The sequence below is a fragment of the Python bivittatus genome, unplaced genomic scaffold, assembly GCF_059951505.1.
Source record: "Python bivittatus isolate LINGU-HERP-01145 unplaced genomic scaffold, Pbiv_v1 ctg000610_np1212, whole genome shotgun sequence".
Classification (NCBI taxonomy): Eukaryota; Metazoa; Chordata; class Lepidosauria; order Squamata; family Pythonidae; genus Python; species Python bivittatus.
The window spans coordinates 2,925,290-2,947,728 of NW_028277088.1; the positions used below are offsets into that span (position 1 = coordinate 2,925,290).

The window sequence follows — 22,439 nt, forward strand, 5'->3', positions numbered from 1 at the left end:
ACTGATTGCTGTTTTGGAAAATGGCTTTGTTGGAAAATCTCTCCAACCCACCATCTGAAGTTGGCTTCCCAAGCAGTAGTCTTAGCCATAGCATGTTGAGCTACTGGGGAGAACATCTCATATACCAAGGAAAGAATGTGAGAGCTGTAAATAGGGAACATAATGCGACTAGTCTTCATTCCACAGTGTTGCAAAAATAACCTTTTCTCAGAGTCTATACTGGATTGTAGCTGAAATCTCTGGTTGCAGGGTAGGAAGTTGCATGAGAAGGCCTCCCTACTGCTCAAGAAATAAGACATAAAAACTGTTTATTAATGCCCCACTTAATAGAATATACTGTTGCACTGCCTATTTTAAGGATGCATAGAAGGTGGTGGCATGTTTTCTGCCTGCAAGAAATGAGTGGCGATTGATTGATTGATTGATGGATTGATGCTGCCTTCTGTTTGGATTTTTAAAAATGTTCTAGGAACCAAGTTGTGTCAAATGACTTCACTGGCTATGGTGCAGATGCCCTTGATTTCTCTAAGGTTATGAATGCCCCACTGATCCATATAATTGACCCCGTATGACCTTAAGAACCTTTTAAACCAGGGTTTCCCCAAATGGTCATTTTATTGACCCCCCCAAGGGTCGATGGAACTATCCAAGGGGTCATTGTTATTACATATTTGCTGTACAATGAGTTAAAGTAGCATTTATTAAATTATTTTCATATAATAAATGGTTGGAGGTCGATGCGCAATCTGAAACTTCATGAAGGAGTCGATGAGCTGAAGAGTTTGGGGACCCCTGTTTTAAATTGTGACTCAGCTCTTTGGTCCTCTGAGCTCCAGATGGTCTACTTGAGCAGACTGTTTCCAGATTCTCTGTCAGCTGTTTCCTCAGCAATTCTTCTGAAGCTCCTCTTAGAACTGGGGACACCAGGATGCGAGGCGTGTGTTGATGGGAAAAAGGACAACGGCTACAGAGTCTTTGAACTAACTTTATATTAGCACCTTTAAAACATTGTGTTTTTTTCCAAAATGATTCCTTGTCCTTTCCCCTGTTTTTTCCTGACCAGCTCCAAAGAAGCCCCCATCACATCCTCCAACGGACCCAGTGGTGAAAAATAAAACAGAAACCTCAGTGACGTTAGCCTGGTCCCTTCTGAAGACGGACCGTCCTATACCTATTGATGGATACCTTGTTGAACGTAAGAAGCTGACTGGATTCACTTGGCTGAGGTGCCATGAATCGCTGGTCCCCCAGACTGAATTCACGGTAAACAACATCACCGAAGAAGCTGACTATCAGTTCCGGGTTTCGGCAGTCAACAAATATGGCCAAAGTGATTACCTGGAATTTCCTGGAATCTGGCACCTTGGTAAGTTTGCAAAAGCAGAGATTTGCATTTTTTCTAGCAATGGGCACTTGAAGGGGATCAGTTGATTTAGATTTTTCTATGCTGCCAATGACTGAAACTCTCAAATATGTTTTACCACAAATACGAATAACATGCTACTATAATTCAAATTATCAGAAACCCTTTCTCCTTCTCCTCCTCCTTCTCCTCCTCCTTGTCTATCTTCTCCTTCTCCTTCTCCTTCTCCTTCTCCTTCTCCTTCTCCTTCTCCTTCTCCTTCTCCTTCTCCTTCTCCTTCTCCTTCTCCTTCTCCTTCTCCTTCTCCTTCTCCTTCTCCTCCTTGTCTATCTTCTCCTTGTCCTTCTTGTCCTTGTCCTTGTCCTTCTTCTCCTCCTCCTCCTTGTCTATCTTCTCCTTCTCCTTCTCCTCTGTCTCCTCCTCCTCCTCCTTGTCTGTCTTCTCCTTCTCCTTCTCCTTCTCCTTCTCCTTCTCCTTCTCCTTCTCCTTCTCCTTCTCCTTCTCCTTCTCCTTCTCCTTCTCCTCCTCCTCCTTGTCTATCTTCTCCTTGTCCTTGTCCTTGTCCTTCTTCTTCTCCTCCTCCTTGTCTATCTTCTCCTTGTCCTCCTCCTCCCCCCCCCTCCTCCCCCCTCCTCTTTTCCATGCTCATGAAATAGTTAACAATCTCAGTTACAGTGGCAATGAACGCAATGTTGTTGGAAGACTTAAGAGACCACGGTAGGGACAGATTGTCATGGAGAAAGTCTATGTATGTGGCAGTTGAAAATGACTTGATGGCACATAATCAATCAAATCAACAACAAAATAGTTGTGTTGGATGTAAAATTCAGCCCAGTGATCACTGAATGCTAATAAGCATTCATTATATTTAAAGCAAAAGGTAAATTTATTAAGAAATAGGGATAGAAAAGATAGTATTTTAGTTACATCTTGAAGAGAGGAAAAGACAAAAAAATTCCCTTTCAGAGAGATCTGCAGGATCCGAGGCAGCGTCGTGATGCTGTGGTGCAAACTCTGCCTCTTTCTGTGTGTGCATGTGAAATTGCCCAGGATGAGAAATGCTGGAGCAGACAGATGTTCACGCTAACCTTTGCGCATCATTCTTCTGTCCCATAGAACCTACCCTGGCAGTGAAAAACCCTTTGAGAAATATTGAAGTCGCACCAGGAAGAGATGCCGTCTTCACCGTGGACCTCACCATTCCTTGTCCCGGCTCGTGGTATATCAATGGCAACCTTGTACAGAACAGTGACAAATACATAATTACGAAAACCAAAGCAACCCACAGCCTCACCATTAAGCGGGTCACAAGTGCTTTCAAAGAGGCAGAGGTGAAATTTGTTGCCAAGGACATAGAAAGCATTGGAAGGGTCACTTTGAAAGGTATTTGCGGATCAAAGGTTGTTTCTTTCTTCTGAATGGTTGAGAGACGCTTTGAAATTTGTGGAGTTGGTTCTTCCTCTTCTCTTTCTCATTTCTCTTATCCAATTTGGCTGCACAATATTGTTACTGAACCAAAGTCAGTTGGGGGAAAGTGACGTCTGCTAATGCCCAAAGTCCAACCAGTCTGAATTTATGTAAGTTATGCCATTTGCATACATTTATGCCATACCATTTGCATACAGGCAGTCCTTGACTTAACAGCCACAGTTGGGACCAGAACTTCCATCACTAAGCAATGCAGTTGTTAAGTGAGTTGTGCCCAATTTTACAACCTTTTTTGCCATGGTCATTAAGCGAATCTGGCTTCCCCCATTGATCTTGCTTGTTGGAAGCCCTCCAGGAAAGTCGCAAATGGTGATCACATGACCCCAGGATGCTGCAACCATCATAAATACATGCTGATTGCCAAGCACCAAAATTTTGATCATGTGACCATGGGGATGCTGCTATGGTTGTAAGTGTTAGGACTGGTTGTAAGTCACTTTTTTCAGTGCCATCGTAACTTCGAATGGTCATAAATGAATGGTTGTAAGTTGAGGACTACCTGTTCTTTGTTAATGGATGCAATTTATCCCCTTTGTGCAAATTTGCATCATGTCATTTGTGCAATTAAATCATTGACATAATTCATGCCATTTGCATGCATTCTCATCATTTGTGTGACAATGTTATGCAAAGGATGTTAGTGACCTCAATTCTCCAGTTTCCCCGATGTGCAATATGTTATTCATATTCAACAAGTATCACTACACTGGGGACAAAGGATTAGATCACGTCATGTATCATGATGTCTTTGGGGAAACGACCCCATTTGCAATTTCTGTCATTGGCCCAATGACATTATGACACGCTTGACGTCATTGTGGCTTGTACCAGATGGCCAGACACACCATAACAACTCAGTTTCATCCCACTTTTCTAGACGAAGTGGTAAAGTTTGTGAATGAATCTGCCCCTGGGATTTCCGTCAACCTTCATGAGGAGTTTGAACTGGTCTGTGAGGTGTCGTCGTCAACTGATGCTGTCCTGTGGAAAAAGGGGAAGAAAGACATCAAGCCGGACCAAAGGGTGACATTTTCCGTTCAGGGAAAGCAACGAAAGCTTATTGTCAAAAGTGCTATAAAAGAAGATGAAGGGGTATATACCTGTGAATCAAAGGATGACAGATTAACCTTCCAGGTTGAGGTCAAAGGTGAGAAATGGTCCAACCGCTTCCTTTTGAAAAGGACTGCGCTCATTGCAATATTACGGTCACCTCTGTATATTTTTCTAAGCAGTTGCATGAAAACAGTTTGCCATTACGCTGTTATGTTTTTGAACTTCAGCTCTGGAATTCCTTGTGGAGCACCCATCCAAATAGTCACTGGGCCTGACCCTACTTAGCTTCCCAGTCAAGGTCAGCCTGCTTTCCCTTGCTAAATCTCTCGAACCTCTAATTCTCCCCATAAGGGGGAGAATTTATTCTTTCAAAGAGAGAGGGCAGCAGTGCTTATTTTTTAAAAAAGGAAAGAAATTCCAGAGCTTTAGTCTATGTGGGAGTTTGTAACATGTGTCCAGAAATAAGATGCGTTGCTAAGAAAGAAGGGAAAATAAATCACCATAGAAGAGGATGCAGTTCTGTAAAATGATGTGCATGTGCCACTTTATATGCACAACTGCCTATCTAGGACTAAGTTGCTATAGTTATATGCAGAAGCATCTTTGGTAATTGGGACCAACATGTTTGGAAGGACTTTTTACCGGATAAAGGTTTTTCCTGAAAAACAGTCTCCAGATGGCCCCAATAAGTAGATCTCTATGTCTCAATCAAAGCAAGCAAACGCTTTGATCTCCTCTGACCTACAATCACACAGTTTGCAAGAATTGCGTTTTATGGCAGAAGGTCAACCGATATTTCCAAGGGGAATAAAATCAACCAAGGAAAACTGTTCAATATAGACAAGAGAAATCTGGGTTTAATTGTAGGGAACACGCCAAGTCTTGAGTGACACATTACTGATTTATTCCTCATGTCAGAGCCTCCAGAGGTCTTCTTCAGCAAGGAGAAAGAGATCAGGGCTATTCTCTCACAAAACGCCTTCCTCAGCTGTGAAGTAGCCCAGGCCATGATGGAAGTGAGGTGGTTCAAGAATGGGAAATTGATCACCGCCAGCAAGAAATTCAAGATCGAAACGGAAGGCAAGTCTCGGTGGCTGATTATCCGGCAGGTGGAGAAGAAGGATGCTGGTGAATACACCTGCGAAGCAGATGGCCAAAAACTGGCCTTCAAAGTGATTGTAACAGGTAAAAAAAACATATTTTGTACTTCCTGTTGTACTTTTTGTACTTTCTGGATGTTATCAGCATCCTGAGTGCTCTATCATGGTGTTTTTCAAACTTGACAACTTTAAGATGTGTGGACTTCAACCGCCAACGTTTTTCTTACTGAGCTGTAAAATAATTCAGAACGTGTGTTTTCTTTTTCTGTTTGTGGAACCTGGGAATTAGTTAAATTTCTATACTTCTTACCAAAAAATTCCAAATTTGTTTAGACTGCATCCTCAGGGGAAAATTATTCCATGTTAGACCAAGTAAGAAAAATATTAGAGGGTTCACTAATGCCTGATTTGTATGTTTGAATGTTCCTGTTTGCCCTGAAACGTTATACAGTATTGGGATTCAGAAGTTAAGGAGGACTTTGCCAAGAAGGCAAAAACCCATCTTACAGGCCATAGGAAATAGAATTTATCCTGTTTGGACTTGCCTGAACCTCATGATTTTAGCTGTTAAGGGAAATGGCAAAATGCCCTAAAGAGAAAGTGAATTAACATGTTTTGCCCACTCCTTCCGCTACTAGATAGAGAAGTGGAGGAGGTGTTTGTCAACAAGGAGAAGATCCAGAAGGACATCAAGGCTGTTGCTTCCGAGAATGTCTCTCTCACTTGTGAGGTGAACCAGGCCAATACAGAGGTCCAATGGTTCAAAGATGGAAAACTGATCACCGCCAGCAAGAAATTCAAGGTAGAAGCACAAGGCGGATTCCGTCATCTGGTTGTGCAACAGGTGGAGAAGAAAGATGCAGGCGATTACACCTGTGAAGGAGATGGCGAGAAACTGACCTTCAAAGTCATGGTTGCAGGTACAAACTCCTTTATATTTTAGATCTTTAGATTAGGCTCTTTTTAATCCTGCCTTTATGATTTTTATACATAACAAAAGGCAGCGAACTTACCTAATACTTCTTCCTCCTCCTATTTTCCGCACAACAAGAACCCTGAGAGGTGAGTTGGGCTGAGGGAGAGTGACTGGCCCAAAGTCACCCAGTTGGCTTTCCTGCCTAGGTTGGGGCTAGAACTCACCATCTCCTGGTTTCTATGCCGGCACCTTCACCACCACACCAGACTGGCTCTTTACATTTTCCTTTACATCCTCCCATATGTGGAGATAAAAGAGGCCAAATTACTACTTGTTGAGTTGGTTGTTCAGATGAGCTGTCAGAAGCTCTAACAGAACAGCTGCAAGTTGCGTCAATGCAAAAGTTTACTTCTGAAAACACTTTTCCCTAGCACAGAACTGTAGTCCTAGTTTGCATATTCCATGCGGTTGGAAACCTGGCAGTATTTCAACACCACAGCAACATTTCATCAGTGTTAGACAACAGTTAAACATGAGAACAATAGCTAAATAAAGGTGCTGTTTACCTTCTAAGTAATGTTTTAAAACTCTTGATTGGATTGGTTGGGCCTCAAAATGTGAGGAGGAGTTTGGCAAGAAAACAAATACCCATATGGAGGATGACTGTATCTTATGGAACATGGGCTGTATAGATGCTGTTTGGACCTTCTTGAAGCTCATTACTTTAGCTGTTAAGGGAGAGGGCAAAATGCCCAAAAAGAAAAAGTGAATAAATGTGCCTTGTCCTCTGTTTCCACTACTAGATAGAGAAGCCGAGGAGGTCTTTGCCAACAAGGAGAAGGTCCAGAAGGAGATCAAGGCTGTTGCTTCAGAGAATGCCTCTCTCAGCTGTGAGGTGGCCCAGGCCAAGACAGAAGTCAGATGGTTCAAGGATGGAGAACTGATCACCTCCAACAAGAAATTCAAGGTAGAAGCAGAAGGGAGATCCCGTCGTCTGGTTGTGCAACAGGTGGAGAAGAAAGATGCAGGTGAATATACCTGCGAAGCCAATGGCCAGAAACTGACCTTCAGGGTCACCGTAACAGGTAGGAGAAGATGTTGCCCTTTGCTTTATTTCCTATCATATAGCACAATACAAACAGAACTGGGGTATCTCCATGCTGGCAAAAATAAATGGATTTTTTAAAACCTTTTTTTGCAAAAGCTGTACCAAGGAAACTTTTTTGGATTGACACGGGTCACTATAATCTAAAACAACTTAGAAATGTTAGTTTGGCTTGTTTTATACTTTATGGAGCTGGAGGATCAGTGGTATTTTTATTACTTTCGCTGTTATGGGAAAGGGTAAAATGCCCAAAAAGAAAAAGTGAATAAATGTGCCTTGTCCTCTGCTTCCCCTATTAGATAAGGAAGCCGAGGAGGTCTTTGCCAACAAGGAGAAGGTCCAGAAGGAGATCAAGGCCATCACTTCAGAGAATGCTTCTCTGAGCTGTGAGGTGGCTCAGGCCAAGACAGAAGTCAGATGGTTCAAGGATGGAGAATTGATCACCTCCAACAAGAAATTCAAGGTAGAAGCAGAAGGGAGATCCCGTCGTCTGGTTGTGCAACAGGTGGAGAAGAAAGATGCAGGCCAATACACCTGTGAAGCAGATGGCCAGAAACTAAGCTTCCATGTAACTGTAACAGGTAGAAAAAATACCTTTGTTTTGTCCTTCATTTTCTATCATATTTCCAGATATAAGTAGCATTTCTTCACTCTATTGTGACAAAAATGAATAAGTATTTTGGCAAACCCACACCCACAAAACATTTGCTCTTAGGCCTGGCCAGCATGTCTCTGAAATGATTCAGATTTGGATCAGCTTGTTTTATACTTCTGGGAATGAGAGAATGAGTCCCATTTCTCTAGAAAAGTGGTTCAGTTAGCTTGAAATCTTGGACAGTTTGTATTGTTGTTGTTCAGTCATTAAGTCGTGTCCAACTCTTCATGACCCCATGAACCATATCACACCATATCCTTCAGGGAAAATACATTAATGTTACATGAAGCCACACTTAATTAAAGCAATCATTAATTATTGAATAACTGTTATTAGGGGTTATTCAAGTTTTGCCTGGGTTGGAGTGAGGACCATGGTCCAGATGCTGAAGAGGTGTTGGCCAACCAAGAGAAGGTTCAGATGTTGGACCTTTATGCCCTATCTGGCATGTGATGTGTATGGCATGCCCTGGGGTTTTTCCGAAGAACATGAGTTTAGTAGTCAATGGAAACTGCAAACTGCCAGCAGAAAGAAGTAATTAATGAATAATTCTTGCCCTCCCCTTCCCTCACTAGATAAAGAAGCTGAGGAGGTGTTTGCCAACAAGGAGAAGGTACAGAAAGAAGTCATGGCAATCCTCTCAGAAAACACTTCCCTCAGCTGTGAAGTGGCCCAGGCTGAGACAGAAGTGAGGTGGTTCAAGGATGGGAAACTCATTACCTCCAACAAGAAATTCAAGGTAGAAGCAGAAGGGAAATCCCGCCGTCTAGTTGTGCAACAGGTGGAGAAGAAGGATGCAGGCGAATACACCTGCGAAGCCAATGGCCAGAAACTGACCTTCAGAGTCACCGTAGCAGGTAGGAGAAGATGTTGCCCTTTGCTTTATTTCCTATCATATACCACAATACAAACAGAACTGGGATATCTCCATGTTGGCAAAAATAAATGGATTTTTTTTTTTTTTGCAAAAGCTGTACCAAGGAAACTTATTTTACTGACATGGGTCACTATAATCTAAAACAACTTAGACATTTTAGTTTGGCTTGTTTTATACTTTATGGAGCTGGAGGATTGGTGGTATTTTTATTACTTTTGCTATTATGGGAAAGGGCAAAATGCCCAAAAAGAAAAAGTGAATAAATGTGCCTTGTCCTCTGCTTCCCCTGTTAGATAAGGAAGCCAAGGAGGTCTTTGCCAACAAGGAGAAGGTCCAGAAGGAGATCAAGGCTGTTGCTTCAGAGAACGCCTCCCTCAGTTGTGAAGTGGCCCAGGCCAAGACAGAAGTCAGATGGTTCAAGGATGGAGAATTGATCACCTCCAACAAGAAATTCAAGGTAGAAGCAGAAGGGAGATCCCGTCGTCTGGTTGTGCAACAGGTGGAGAAGAAAAATGCAGGCCAATACACCTGCGAAGCAGATGGCCAGAAACTCACTTTCAAAGTCACTGTTGAAGGTACGAGTGTCTTTATATTTTCCTTTATGTTCTATTGATTTAGAATGGCATTCAGTCAGTTTCTATCATGATGAAATGTATACATTTTGATTACTCACAGTATTGATTCCCTCTCAGAGTTCTTTTGCACAAAAACTTGAATTGTGCTTGTGCAAGTTTTTTTCCCCTTTAATCACATGATCATGTATTTCAAAGAGTCAAGGATGCAGTGATCAAGTTCATCCAGAGTGGAATCTGGGAAAAAGCAGTCTTCTTAGAGCAGAATACATATCACTGGAAATCTTGCATGGTCTTCATATTCAGGAAACTGCATCTGGGTGTTTAATTCAAACTATCAATAAGATACTTCTTGTTCATTAATGCAATGTTTACGTGTTTGTGCATTTTTAATTCTTCATCATCCTGGGATTATCAGACCTGAGTTCCCTGCCCAACAGATGTTGGATTTATTACCATTTCTAATGGAAGCAAACCAAACAGTAGAGTTGGGTTTGGCTTCTAAATACATCCTCACCTCTATCCCCAACTCCAATCTTTTTACATCTTGTGGCCAAAATCACCTTTCTCCATCTTTGATGCCCCAGCTGCCAGCATGAATGAAACTTCCTCTCCAATTCCCAGGTTCCTAAACTAGATCATCCTGGTTATGCAGATTCCTTTTCTACTTCCAGATGTTACCCTCCTGTTTTTCAGAACATCTTCCCAGGATACCAATGAGTTCTACAAAAAATTTTTAAGGACACTGAACATTTATCAATATATTTTATCTGTGTCTGGAAGGAAATTGAGAGGCAGATGTTGAAATATTTAATACAAAAGTATACATAGGCACAGAAGGAATTGGTCTTACATTAAGTTGGATTCTTTGTCCCTTTGAATGTGTATTATTTAGATTGGCAGTGTTTCTCCAGGGACTCAACTTGAGATTTATTTTCCCCCATTATTGCTCCTGATCCCTATGGCTGAAGATGACAAGAACCAAATTTGGGATTATCTCAGCATAAAGGACACAGTTTGCATGGAACTGCAGTCTCTTCATATAATACAGTGTATGAAAACCAGCATTATTAGTTGAGGCTAATTACTTAATAGCATGCAATAAGAAAAATATATAGGAAAAAATGTAGTTTCACAACATGTATGTTGTGGATTAATCTGTACAAGGTTGATGTAGAAAGATGATATTTTATGAGGCATGTATAGCTTATTGAGTCTGGAATCACAACAGGCTCATGATTTAGCTGTTAATGGTTAATAGATGTTGCCACCAAAGAGGTGGCAGAATTATTTAGCATGTCTTCCCTTCTTCTTCGACTGTTAGATAGAGAAGCTAAGGAGGTGTTTACCAACAAGGAGAAGGTCCAGAAGGAGATCAAGGCTGTACTTTCAGAGAACGCCTCTCTTAGCTGTGAGGTGGCCCAGGCCAAGATGGAAGTCAAATGGTTCAAAGATGGGAAACTGATCACCACCAGCAAGAAATTCAGGGTAGAAGCAGAAGGCAAATCCCATCGGCTGGTTGTGCAACAGGTGGAGAAGAAAGATGCAGGCCAATACACCTGCGAAGCAGATGGCGAGAAACTGACCTTCAAAATCATGGTTGCAGGTACAAATGCCTTTATATTTTCCATTACATCCTCCTATATATGGAGATAAATGTGGCCAAACAAATACTTATTATGTTGATTGTTGAAATGAGCTCTCAGAAGCTCTAACAGAACAGCTTCAAGTTGTGTCAATGCAAAGGTTTGTTTCTGCAAACAGTTTTCCCTAGTGCAGGACTACATTTCCCTTATGCATATTCCATGTAGCTGGAAATCGGGCAGAAGTTGAGCACAACAGCAAAATTTCATCAGTGTTAGATAACCCTAGAATCATTAGAACAAAAGCTGAATAAAGATTCTGTTAACCTTCTAAGTAATTTTTATCATTCTTTGTGGGTTTCGTCATGGTCCAGAAGCTGAAGAGGTGTTTGTCAACAAGGAGAAGATCCAGAAGGAGATCAAGGCTGTGCCTTCAGAGAACGCCTCTCTCAGCTGTGAGGTGGCCCAGGCCAAGACAGAAGTCAAATGGGTCAAGGATGGAAAATTGATCACTGCCAGCAAAAAATTCAAGGTAGAAGCAGAAGGCAAATCCCGTCGTCTAGTAGTGCAACAGGTGGAGGAGAAAGATGCAGGTGATTACACCTGTGAAGCAGATGGCCAGAAACTGACCTTCAAAGTAACTGTTGCAGGTAGAAAAGACTATTGCATTTCCCCTTTTATTTTATATCATATTTCAGGATATAAATAGAATCTAGGTCTTTCTACCGTGGCAAAAACTGATTTTTTGTTGTTGTTGTTGTTGTTTAGTCGTTAAGTCGTGTCCGACTCTTCGTGACCCCATGAACCATATTGCGCCAGGCCTTCCTGTCCTTCACTGCCTCCCTGAGTTTGCTCAGTTTCATGCTCATTGCTTCAGTGATGCTATCTAACCATCTCATCCTCTGCCGTCCTCTTCTCCTTTTGCCTTCAATCTTTCCCAGCATCAGGGTCTTCTCCAAAGAGTCCTCTCTTCGCATTAGGTGGCCAAAATATCTGAGCTTGAGCTTCATTATCGATCCTTCCAATGAGCAATCAGGGTTGATTTCCTTTAAGATTGACTGGTTTGACCTCCTAGCAGTCCAGGGGACTCTCAAGAGTCTTCTCCAGCACCACAGTTCAAAGGCATCAATTCTTCGGCGCTCAGCCTTTTTTATGGTCCAGCTCTCACAGCCATACATTACTACTGGAAAAACCATAGCTTTGACTATGCGGATCTTTGTCGGCAAGGTGACGTCTCTGCTTTTTAATATGCTATCTAGGCTTGCCATGGCCTTCCTCCCAAGGAGCAAGCGTCTTTTAATTTCATGGCTGCAGTCTCCATCTGCGGTGATCTTGGAGCCCAAATAAATGAAGTCTGTTACTGCTTCCATTTCTACCCCTTCTATTTGCCAGGAATTGATGGGTCCAGATGCCATGATCTTAGTTTTTTTAATGTTGAGTTTCAAGCCAGCTTTTGCACTCTCCTCTTTCACCCTCATCAAGAGGCTCTTTAGTTCTTCTTCACTTTCTGCCATTAGGGTGGTATCGTCCGCATATCTGAGGTTGTTGATGATTCTCCCTGCAATCTTAATTCCGGCTTGTGATTCTTCCAGCCTGGCATTTCTCATGATGTACTCTGCATATAGGTTAAATAAGCAGGGTGACAGTATACAGCCTTGTCGTACACCTTTCCCTATTTTGAACCAATCGGTTGTTCCATGACCGGTTCTAACTGTTGCTTCTTGGCCCGCATACAGATTTCTCAGGAGACAGGTAAGGTGGTCTGGTACTCCCATCTCTTTAAGAATTTGCCACAATTTGTTGTGATCCACACAATCAAAGGCTTTTGCATAGTCAATGAAGCAGAAGTAGATATTTTTCTGGAACTCTCGTGCTTTCTCCATGATCCAGCGAACGTTGGCGATTTGATCTCTAGTTCCTCTGCCTCTTCGAAACCCAGCTTGTACATCCGGTAGTTCTCGGTTCATGTATTGCTGAAGCCTAGCTTGTAGGATTTTGAGCATAACCTTGCTAGCATGTGAAATGAGTGCAATTGTGCGATAGTTTGAGCATTCTTTGGCGTTGCCCTTCTTTGGAATTGGAACGTAAACTGACCTTTTCCAATCCCGTGGCCACTGTTGCGTTTTCCAAACTTGCTGGCATATTGAGTGCAGCACTTTAACACCATCATCTTTTAGTATTTTAAATAACTCAGCTGGAATACTGTCATCTCCACTAGCTTTGTTGTTAGCAATGCTTCCTAAGGCCCACTTGACTTCACTCTCTAGGATGTCTGGCTCAAGGTCAGTGATCACACCAGCGTGGACATCAGGGACATTAAGATCTTTCTTGTATAGTTCTTCTGTGTATTCTTGCCACCTCTTCTTAATCTCTTCTGCTTCTGTTAGGTCCCTGCCTTTTTTGTCCTTTATCATGCCCATCTTTGCACTAAACGTTCCTTTCATATCTCCAATTTTCTTGAAGAGATCTCTAGTCTTCCCCATTCTATTGTTTTCCTCAATTTCTTTGCATTGTTCATTTAAGAAGGCCTTCTTATCTCTCCTGGCTATTCTCTGGAAATCTGCATTCAGTTGCTTATATCTTTCCCTTTCACCCTTGCTTTTCGCATTCCTTCTTTCCACAGCTATTTGTAAAGCCTCATCAGACAGCCATTTTGCTTTCTTGCATTTCTTTTTCTTTGGGATGGTTTTAGTTGCTGCCTCCTGTACAATGTTACGGACCTCCGTCCATAGTTCTTCAGGCACTCTGTCTACCAAATCTAATCCTCTAAATCTATTCATCACCTTCACTGTGTACTCACAAGGAATATGATCTAAGTCATACCTGAGTGGTCTAGTGGTTTTCCCTACATTCTTCAATTTAAGCCTAAATTTTGCAGTAAGAAGCTCATGATCTGAGCCACAGTCAGCTCCTGGTCTTGTTTTTGCTGTCTGTATAGAGCTTCTCCATCTTTGGCTGCAAAGTATATAATCAATCTGGTTTCGGTATTGACCATCTGGTGATGTCCATGTGTAGAGTCGTCTCTTGTGTTGTTGGATTTTTTTTTTTTTTTTGTTAACCTATACCAATAAATCTTTCCTTATTATTGTATCATTATCACCAGCATTTCACTAATTAAGATGTTTACATGCACACGCAAGGAGCTTTCAGCAGAAGCAACACCATGCAGAGCACAAGGAGCTAACAAATATGAAGAAATTAAAGGCATAAGAGAAAAAAGGGAAATATAACCAAAACTAGTTCATAGCAATCTCATTCATAATGCCTTTTCACCCCTTTCTGTCTTTGCAAACCATCCTTCTTGTGCCACCTCCAAACACTGCTTTATACTTTGCGTTTTGTTTTTTATAATCATATTTCAGTTTCTGAAGATTTCATCAACTCCATCCAACCATCCTTCCCTTCCTGTTGGCCCATTCACTCTTCTACCATATGTTTGTTTTATGATTTGATCTTGGGGTCTGCTGGTGGCTATGGTTGAGAACTGAGAAAATGTTTGTCAAGAAGGAGAACATCTAGATGTAGGATGACTATGAATTATGGTGCATGGGACATATAGATTGTACAGTTAGGGCTTTCCTGGAGCTCAAGATTTTAGCTGCTACTTCACAAAATGTCACAAAAGAAAAAGAGAAATGTCTTGTCCTCTCCTGTCACCACCAGATAGAGAAGCCAAGGAGGTGTTTGCCAACAAGGAGAAGATCCAGAAGGAGATCAAGGCTGTGGCTTCAGAGAATGTCTCTCTCAGCTGTGAGGTGGCCCAGGCTAAGACAGAAGTCAAGTGGTTAAAGGATGGAAAATTGATTACTGCCAGCAAGAAATTCAAGGTAGAAGCAGAAGGGAGATCCCGTCATTTGGTTGTGCAACAGGTGGAGAAGAAAGATGCAGGTGAATACACCTGTGAGGCAGATGGCCAGAAACTGAACTTCAAAGTAACTGTTGCAGGTAGGAAAAGATTTTGCATACTTTTGGAACTACTCTATTGTACATTGGGGTGTTCTGTTTCCAAATGCTTCAATCATTGCTGTTTTGGAAGTAATTATTCTTTCTAGCCATAGATGAGAAGATAGAAATTTTAGAACAAAAGTAATTATAGAGGATTTCACTGCATTTCCTTCCTCATTAGGCTATCAAGGTGAGAAAGAGATACAAAGTCACACTTCTTAATTCTCTGCTACTACGTAAAATGCATTGGTCCCATTTAAAGTGCTATAAAAATGATATTTATGAATCAAGGGAAGTGAAAAAAAATTGCCTTTTAAGCTTAACAGCCTTGCTACCCAAAGTACCCAAAATAGTTGCCCTGAGACTTTTGAGGAAATCTCATTCTTTCAACAATCTGTTGAATTGTTTTTGAGAGAATTCTGTATATAACATATGAAAAGTGGAGGGATATCCGTAAATCTTACTGATGTCTTGTATGGCGAGGTCTCCTTATGGTACTGTTTGTTCTGTAGAAAACCAGAAGAGGGATGCTATGGGAATGCCCCAGTTCTCCTTATGGTGGATGTCATTTACTGCCCTGTGATCTAGGAAGTGATGATTCTAAAGTAGAATAAAGGAGAATAAAGGTTGAAAAGTTGAATTTTGTTTGTCCTCCTTTTCAACTCAGATGCAAAAGCTGAGGAGGCGTTTGTCAACAAGGAGAAGGTCCAGAAGGACATCAAGGCTGTTGCTTCAGAGAATGTCTCTCTCAGCTGTGAGGTGGCCCAGGCCAAGATGGAAGTCAAGTGGTTCAAAGATGGGAAACTGATCACCGCCAGCAAGAAATTCAAGGTAGAAACAGAAGGTGGAATCCGTCGTCTGGTTGTGCAACAGGTGGAGAAGAAAGATGCAGGTGAATACACCTGTGAAGCAGATGGCCAGAAACTGAACTTCAAAGTAACTGTTGCAGGTAAAAAAAAAAAGCCTTTCTATTACATACATACATACTTGTATTACATCCTCCCGTATATGGAGATAAAAGTTAAGTTACCAAATGAATACTTTTTGTGTTGATTATTCAGATCAGCTCTCAGAAGCTCTAACAGAATGGTTTCAAATTAGGTCAACACAAGCATTTGTTTCTGCAGCCAATTTTGCCTAGTGCAGATCTACCTTTCCATGTAGCTGGAAATCTGGTGGCTTCAACACAATGGCAGAACTGCATCAGTGTTAGACAAAAGTAGACTCCTCAGAGCAGTAACTAAATATGGATTTTTTTTTAACCTTTAAAAGTAATGTTTTAATTTTTTTTTGTCTTGGTCAAGATTCAGAAGCTGAAGTGGTACAGGTAGTCCTTGACTTATATCCACAACTGGGACCAGAATTTCTGTTGCTAAGCGATGTGGTTGTTAAATGAGTCATGCCCAATTTTATGACCTTTTTTGCTGTGGTCGCTAAGTGAATCACTGCAGTCATTAAGCGAATCCCATGGTCATTGAACGACTCTGGCTTCCCCCACTGACTTTGCTTGTTGGAAACCCCCTGGGAAGGTCACAAATGGCAATCATGTGACCCTGGGATGCTGCAACCATTGTAAATACATGCCGGTTTCCAAGTGCCTGAATTTGGATCACGTGGCTACAAGGATGCTGTGATGGTCGTAAGTGCAAGGACTGATTGTAAGTCACTTTTTAAAGCACTTTTGTAACTTCAAACAGTTGTTAAACAAAAGGTCATAAGTCGAGGACTACCTGTATTTGCCAAAGAGGCAAACATCCAGATGTCGGATGATATATCTTATATGGCATAGAATATATAGTTTGGACCTTCCTGAAGCTCATAGCTTTAGCTGTTAAGGGAAACAACAAAATGCTGTAGGAGAAAGTGAATAAACCTCTCTTGCCCTCTCCTTCCACTATTAGATAGAGAAGCTGAGGAAGTCTTTGCCAACAAGGAGAAGGTCCAGAAGGACATCAAGGCCATCACTTCAGAGAATGCTTCTCTGAGCTGTGAGGTAGCTCAGGCCAAGACAGAAGTCAAATGGTTCAAGGATGGAAAATTGATTGCCTCCAACAAGAAATTCAAGGTAGAAGCAGAAGGGAGATCTCGTCGTCTGGTTGTGCAACAGGTGGAGAAGAAAGATGCAGGCAATTATACCTGTGAAGCAGAGGGTCAGAGACTCACCTTCAAAGTCACTGTAACAGGTAACAAAATATGTGGCCTTTATTTCCCATCATATAAGCAGGATCAGGAACTCTCTATGTTGACAAAAATAGATATAGATGTTTTGCAAAAACTATGGCAATTATACTTTTTTATTGATCTGGTACACTATTGATCTGAAATGACTCAGAGATTTTGGTTAGTTGTTCTAGCTTTCTAGAAACAGAGGATGAGCTCCTATTATATTCCTTTTAGCAAAGAGCTCCAGGTAGCTAGAAATCTCATGTGGTCTACAAATCTAGGGACAGGTGAATCAAACTAGCTGAAAACCAAAATCCAACAGGAGAACAGTCCCTAAGACATTTGTTATTGGTATTTCCTTTGTTTGCTTTATTTTTTTTAACCCAACTCTGGTCATGGTCCAGAAGCCGAGGAGATGTTTGCCAACAAGGAGAAGGTCCAGAAGGAGATCAAGGCTGTTGCTTCAGAGAATGTCTATCTCAGCTGTGAGGTGGCCCAGGCCAAGACAGAAGTCAAATGGTTCAAAGATGGAAAATTGATTACTGCCAGCAAGAAATTCAAGGTAGAAGCAGAAGGCAGATCCCGTCGTCTGGTCATGCAACAGGTGGAGAAGAAAGATGCAGGCGGGTACACCTGTGAAGCTGGAAAACAGAAGTTGACCTACAAAGTCATTGTTGAAGGTGAGAATGACAATTGCCTCCACACAGAGTGAGTAACACAAAGGTTGTCCCATCAGGAAGGCTGATTCTCTCTGCATTCTATATTGATAGGCTTTTGTTGTTATTTGTGTGTTCTTGAACCCTTCTCCACCTGCCTACCTCAGATGAGTGGGATGTAGAAGCAGTTATGAACTCCTCTAATGAGTTACAAGCCTCCAGGCTTTAATGCTTAGGTTGGGAAAAGTATGAGTATCAAATTTAGATAGATAGATAGATAGATAGATAGATAGATAGATAGATAGATAGATAGATAGATAGATAGATAGAGTCCTTGACTTACAACAATTGGGAACTTCCATTGCTAAGCGATGTGGTTGTTAAGTGAGTTGCACCCGATTTTATGACCGCTTTTGCTGTGGTCATTAAGCAAATCCGGCTTCCTCCATTGACTTTGCTTGTCGGAAGCCCCCCAGGAAGGTCGCATATGGCAACTATGTGACCCTGGGACATTGCAACCATTGTGAATACATGCCAGTTGCCAAGCACTCCAATTTTGATCACGTGACCGTGGGAATGTTGCCACAGTGGTAAATGTGATGACTGGTCGTAAGTCACTTTTTTCAGTGCTGTCGTAACTTTGAATGGTTGTTAAATGAATGATTGTAAGTCAAAGATGGCCTCTATAATTTAATGGATGTATTGATGGATGGATGGAGATTTGCCTACTTCATTTTTCAATTAAAAAAAAAAGGTTTTTAAAATTCAAATAGCATGCACATGGATAGGGAAACATTTTAAAAATCTGTTTAGATAAGGGTGGCATATACACTAGGATTATCCTGCAGGCTTAGCAATTAACATTTGTGGTCAGGGGGCACAAACGCCCAGGATCTGAAGCCTCCTGAGCATTCACCGTGGCTTTTCTAAGGATTTAGGTTGAATCCTAGGATGAAGCCCCTTTAAGATAAACCATGGTCGACACAAAAGTGTAGGTCCTACTCACACCCTGTGTAGTTCACATCTGTTGCTTCGTTTCTTCATTTCCCCCCTGCAGCTTAATGAAACCCTTGCTTTGTGCTTCTCCAGCTTGGCGCCAGGATCATCTTCTGGGGGAAGCAACGAAGTCAAAAGGGCTGCTGTGACCTCATGATCAAAGCCCTGCCTTTTGTTGACATGTCTCACATGCACAAAGCACATCAACAAGGGGTGGGACTTTGACCTCCTGGTTGCGGCTGCCATCTTGACTTTCCGACCCCATCCCTATTTGATGTTAGGGGCAGTTGATTGTTGAAGAAACTAGCAGACCTCCTCTGAGAAGCCCCACCTCTTAATCCAGCTCCCCTAAGTAGGCCCTCTCTGTCATTTGGACTTACAGCCCCACTTTTTGCCAGACTCTAGCGGGAAAATGTGGGGGCTCCCAGCTTTTATGATGCACATTTGAGAGGAAAGCATGAATTATAGCAAAAGAGCTAGTTTTAGGTAAGCGATTTTGGACTCTGAACAAGGATACAACCAGAAAGCTGCTGAAAATCCTGCCCTCCAGGCCATGAGCTGGCAGAAAAATATGCTGGTATAAAATTGACCAAGCTGACAAATTTTTATGCTCCTTAATGGACGTGCTGGGTGAGTGGAGACAGGTTTACCCACCACTCAAGTTGCCTGATGAACAAGTTCCAAGCCAGGCACAGCATTCTATGCCTGTGATCTGTCAGTCGGGCTATTTCTGGACGCAGGTCCAACGCTCTTCTGCAAGCACTGTCCTGCTGCTACTGCTTTTCTTGCCAGTCCAGAATCCCCCACCCCAAGGTATGGGTGACATAGCCAACAGATTTTATAGCACTTTGAGGCTCTCTTGGTGGCAAAATAAGAGGAAAAACACTCCTATAATACTAGTACAACCGAGAATGACTTAAGGTTGTGTGTCTCCTTGGTTGGGGATGAGATGAAGACAATATCATGGAGACATGGCAGAACAAAGAGGTTACCAGGAGGTGTTTGTGCTACAGGTAGGTGTGAGAGGATACAGGCACATGGACAGGGATCCAGAGTTGTCCACCAGGTGGGTATGGGTGGTTGGGTATTAGTTTAAGATAAGAGAGGACTGGATGCAAATTCTCACTCAACTTGAAGAAGTTGACTCTCGTTATGCAAGCCATACATCCATGCCATCAACAGATATGGCTCTCCTTTCTTCCACATCACAGAGCTTCCTGAAATATTTACTAATAAGGACAAAATAAAGAAGGAGGTCAAGGCGGTCCTGAAAGAGAACACAGTGTTGGCCTGTGAGGTGGCTACTGCTGACACTCAGGTGAAATGGTACAAAGATGGAAAACCTATCACCTTCAGCAAAAACATCAAGATGGAGTCAGAGGGAACCACCCGGAAACTGCATCTGGAGCAGGTGGCAACCAAGGATATTGGAGAGTATACCTGTGAAGCTGGTGGCCAGAAACTGACCTTCAAGGTTGAAGCAATAGGTAAGGTCTCTTCTCCTTTTTACTGCTGGTGCTGACAATTTCTTGTTGGTGTTTGCCACGTGTACCCTGACTATTTTGGGTTTTTAAGTGTCTATAAACCATCAGTTGCTTTCAATGAGGCAATATATTATGCAATTATTCTGTGAGATTAAGCAAATGTTGACACGGAGGTTTGATTCACATCCTTTAAATAAATGTGACTTTTGATCCAAATAACCGGAAAGTGTGTAGTTGATACCTCCATATTAATTCAACTGTTTCTCTGTCCTAATAGAGTGTGAGGTGCAGCATTGTAACAATATTAAATGTGTGCCTGGCTTGCTTGCCTGCCTGTGATCTAGGTTTGATTTCTTGTGTCTTGACGTGCAACATGGCTTCACTTCACATCTTGTTTATTTCAGTTTTGGCATCATAAAGAAATCTGGAAGTATCTTTAGATACTTATTTTCCCCTGTTGTTCTTCCAGAACCAGAGGCCAAATTCCGAAGGAAAGCTGCTCAGGAGGAAACAGTTGTCACCCAGGAGCACAAGAATGTCATCTTCTCCACTTTGGTACAACCTGATGATGCTGAGGTCAAGTGGTTCAAGGATGGAGTTGAGATCAAAGATGGCAAGAAATATGAGATGAAGAAAGAGAAGGCTGCTAGGACCTTGACTGTGAAAACGGCTGAAGTCAAAGATGCTGGTGTGTACACCTGTGAAATCAAGAGTGAAAAACAGCAGTTCCAGCTGAAAGTGCAAGGTGAGAGGGGGGGAAAACCCCACTTGGAATTCATCCCAATGGAATTGACTATCCTGGGATGCCAAAACAACTTGCTTATGTTTCCAAGCCCAACTCACAGTGCTAGCATGAGATAGAAAGATAAGCTCAGCCAAAGCTGAAAGAGATCATCTCAAACTCATTCCAGCCCCAATGTGGTGTCAGAGTTACTTGAGTCTCAGTAGTTACTAGTCCAACCTTAGAATCATGTCTTCCTTGAGCCAAAATATATCCATAAAATAAATTATTGTGAAAAGAGGGGTTCTGTGTTCAGCACATTTTATACAGATAGAAGTTTGCATCAGGTCTCCTGATAATGATTTCTGCTACTTAGGAAAAACAGAAGCTACGGAGGGTTTTCAGGACAATCTGCAAGGGGTTAAAAGTCAAGATGGTGGTTGCAACTGGGTGACAGATTTGTCTGTCTTCTTTTTTACATGCATTGTGATTGGTTGGTTGGTTGAGTTTTTGGTTCCCCTCTTCCCCCTTACCCCCATCAACTCCTCTGCATGAGAGGTGGGTACAGCTATGTTTACCCAACAGTTCTGACTAGCTTGAGAATCACAGCTTCCCAATGCCCACCTCCAGCCCTAACACTGTCCAACTGACCTCACAGAGTTGGTATTGGAGAATAAAATCCAAAGGAAAGATTCTATCTAGACCCCAGTTTGGTTTTTTTGTACCTTTGCAACCCTGTGATGCTACCACCCCTTCTTGTCCCCGCTATACTTCATGGTGGAGAAGACAAGCCCTGCCTCAAATTTTACAACCTGAATTTGCATTTGCAAAGTAGAACTTCTGGGCTCTCTTGTTAACCTGAATTACTTTTTCTGAAAGTGCCTGCAATATATGGCCTGTCTTTTGACCCATGTACTTTCTTCTTCCAATTCTACTTCAGAAATACCGGTTAAATTTGCCAAGAAGCTGGAGCCGGTGAAAGCTGAGATTGGAAGGACCCTGAGTTTGAGTTGTGAACTCAGCCAGCCTGAAGGCGCGGTTGTCTGGCGCAAGGATGGAGTGGAACTCAAAGCTAGCAAGCGCTACCAGATGCAAGAAACTGGTGCAAAACGGGTGCTGATCATCACAGGCCTGCGGGCCGAAGACAAGGGAGATTACTGTTGTGAGACAAAAAATGACCAATGCACCATTCAGGTCACACCCACAGGTAGCTACTGATGTTATGGGGTACCATAGGAACTGGCTGTTACAATCCTGGTTGATCTGATCTTACTTGGTCAGATGAACCAAAGCTAAACTTCTAGGACTCTGTTGCCATATGATACCTGTTTTAGAAATGTACAGGTAGTCCTTGACTTACGACCACAATAGAGACCAGAACATTTGTTGGCTAAGCCACGTTGTTGTTAAGCGAGGCATCATGTGACTGCACCCCATTTTACATTTTTTGCAGTGGTCGTTAAGCGAATCACCATGTTGTTAAGTGAATCACATGGTTGTTAAGTGAATCATGCAGTTCCCCATTGATTTTGCTTGTTGGAAGCTGGCTGGGAAGGTCACAAATGTTGATCATGTGACCCTGGGACACTGCAACCATCGTAAATACATGCTGGTTGCCAAGTGCCTGAATTTTGATCACGTGACCACAGGAATGCTGTAGTGGTCGTAAGTGCAAGGACCGCTCGTAAGTCACTTTTTTTTAGCACCATTGTAACTTTGAATGGTCGCTAAAAGAATGGTTGTAAGTTGAGGACTACCAGTA

The 22,439-nt window shown here is 42.1% G+C and overlaps 1 protein-coding gene across 1 annotated transcript in view; it reads left to right on the forward strand.

The window, feature by feature from the left end:
* The window catches only part of OBSCN (obscurin, cytoskeletal calmodulin and titin-interacting RhoGEF), a 220,370-nt gene that overhangs the window by 15,875 nt on the left and 182,056 nt on the right, over positions 1–22,439 (forward strand). The window contains exons 5-22 of the mRNA XM_088150514.1: positions 1,064–1,366; positions 2,480–2,746; positions 3,729–3,998; positions 4,823–5,089; positions 5,643–5,924; positions 6,724–7,005; positions 7,325–7,606; positions 8,256–8,537; positions 8,851–9,132; positions 10,454–10,735; positions 11,087–11,362; positions 14,376–14,657; positions 15,325–15,606; positions 16,559–16,840; positions 17,225–17,500; positions 19,684–19,959; positions 20,426–20,701; positions 21,618–21,884. Coding sequence (XP_088006640.1) covers positions 1,064–1,366; positions 2,480–2,746; positions 3,729–3,998; positions 4,823–5,089; positions 5,643–5,924; positions 6,724–7,005; positions 7,325–7,606; positions 8,256–8,537; positions 8,851–9,132; positions 10,454–10,735; positions 11,087–11,362; positions 14,376–14,657; positions 15,325–15,606; positions 16,559–16,840; positions 17,225–17,500; positions 19,684–19,959; positions 20,426–20,701; positions 21,618–21,884 — 5,016 coding nt within the window. The remainder of the gene's footprint in view (positions 1–1,063; positions 1,367–2,479; positions 2,747–3,728; positions 3,999–4,822; positions 5,090–5,642; positions 5,925–6,723; positions 7,006–7,324; positions 7,607–8,255; positions 8,538–8,850; positions 9,133–10,453; positions 10,736–11,086; positions 11,363–14,375; positions 14,658–15,324; positions 15,607–16,558; positions 16,841–17,224; positions 17,501–19,683; positions 19,960–20,425; positions 20,702–21,617; positions 21,885–22,439) is intronic.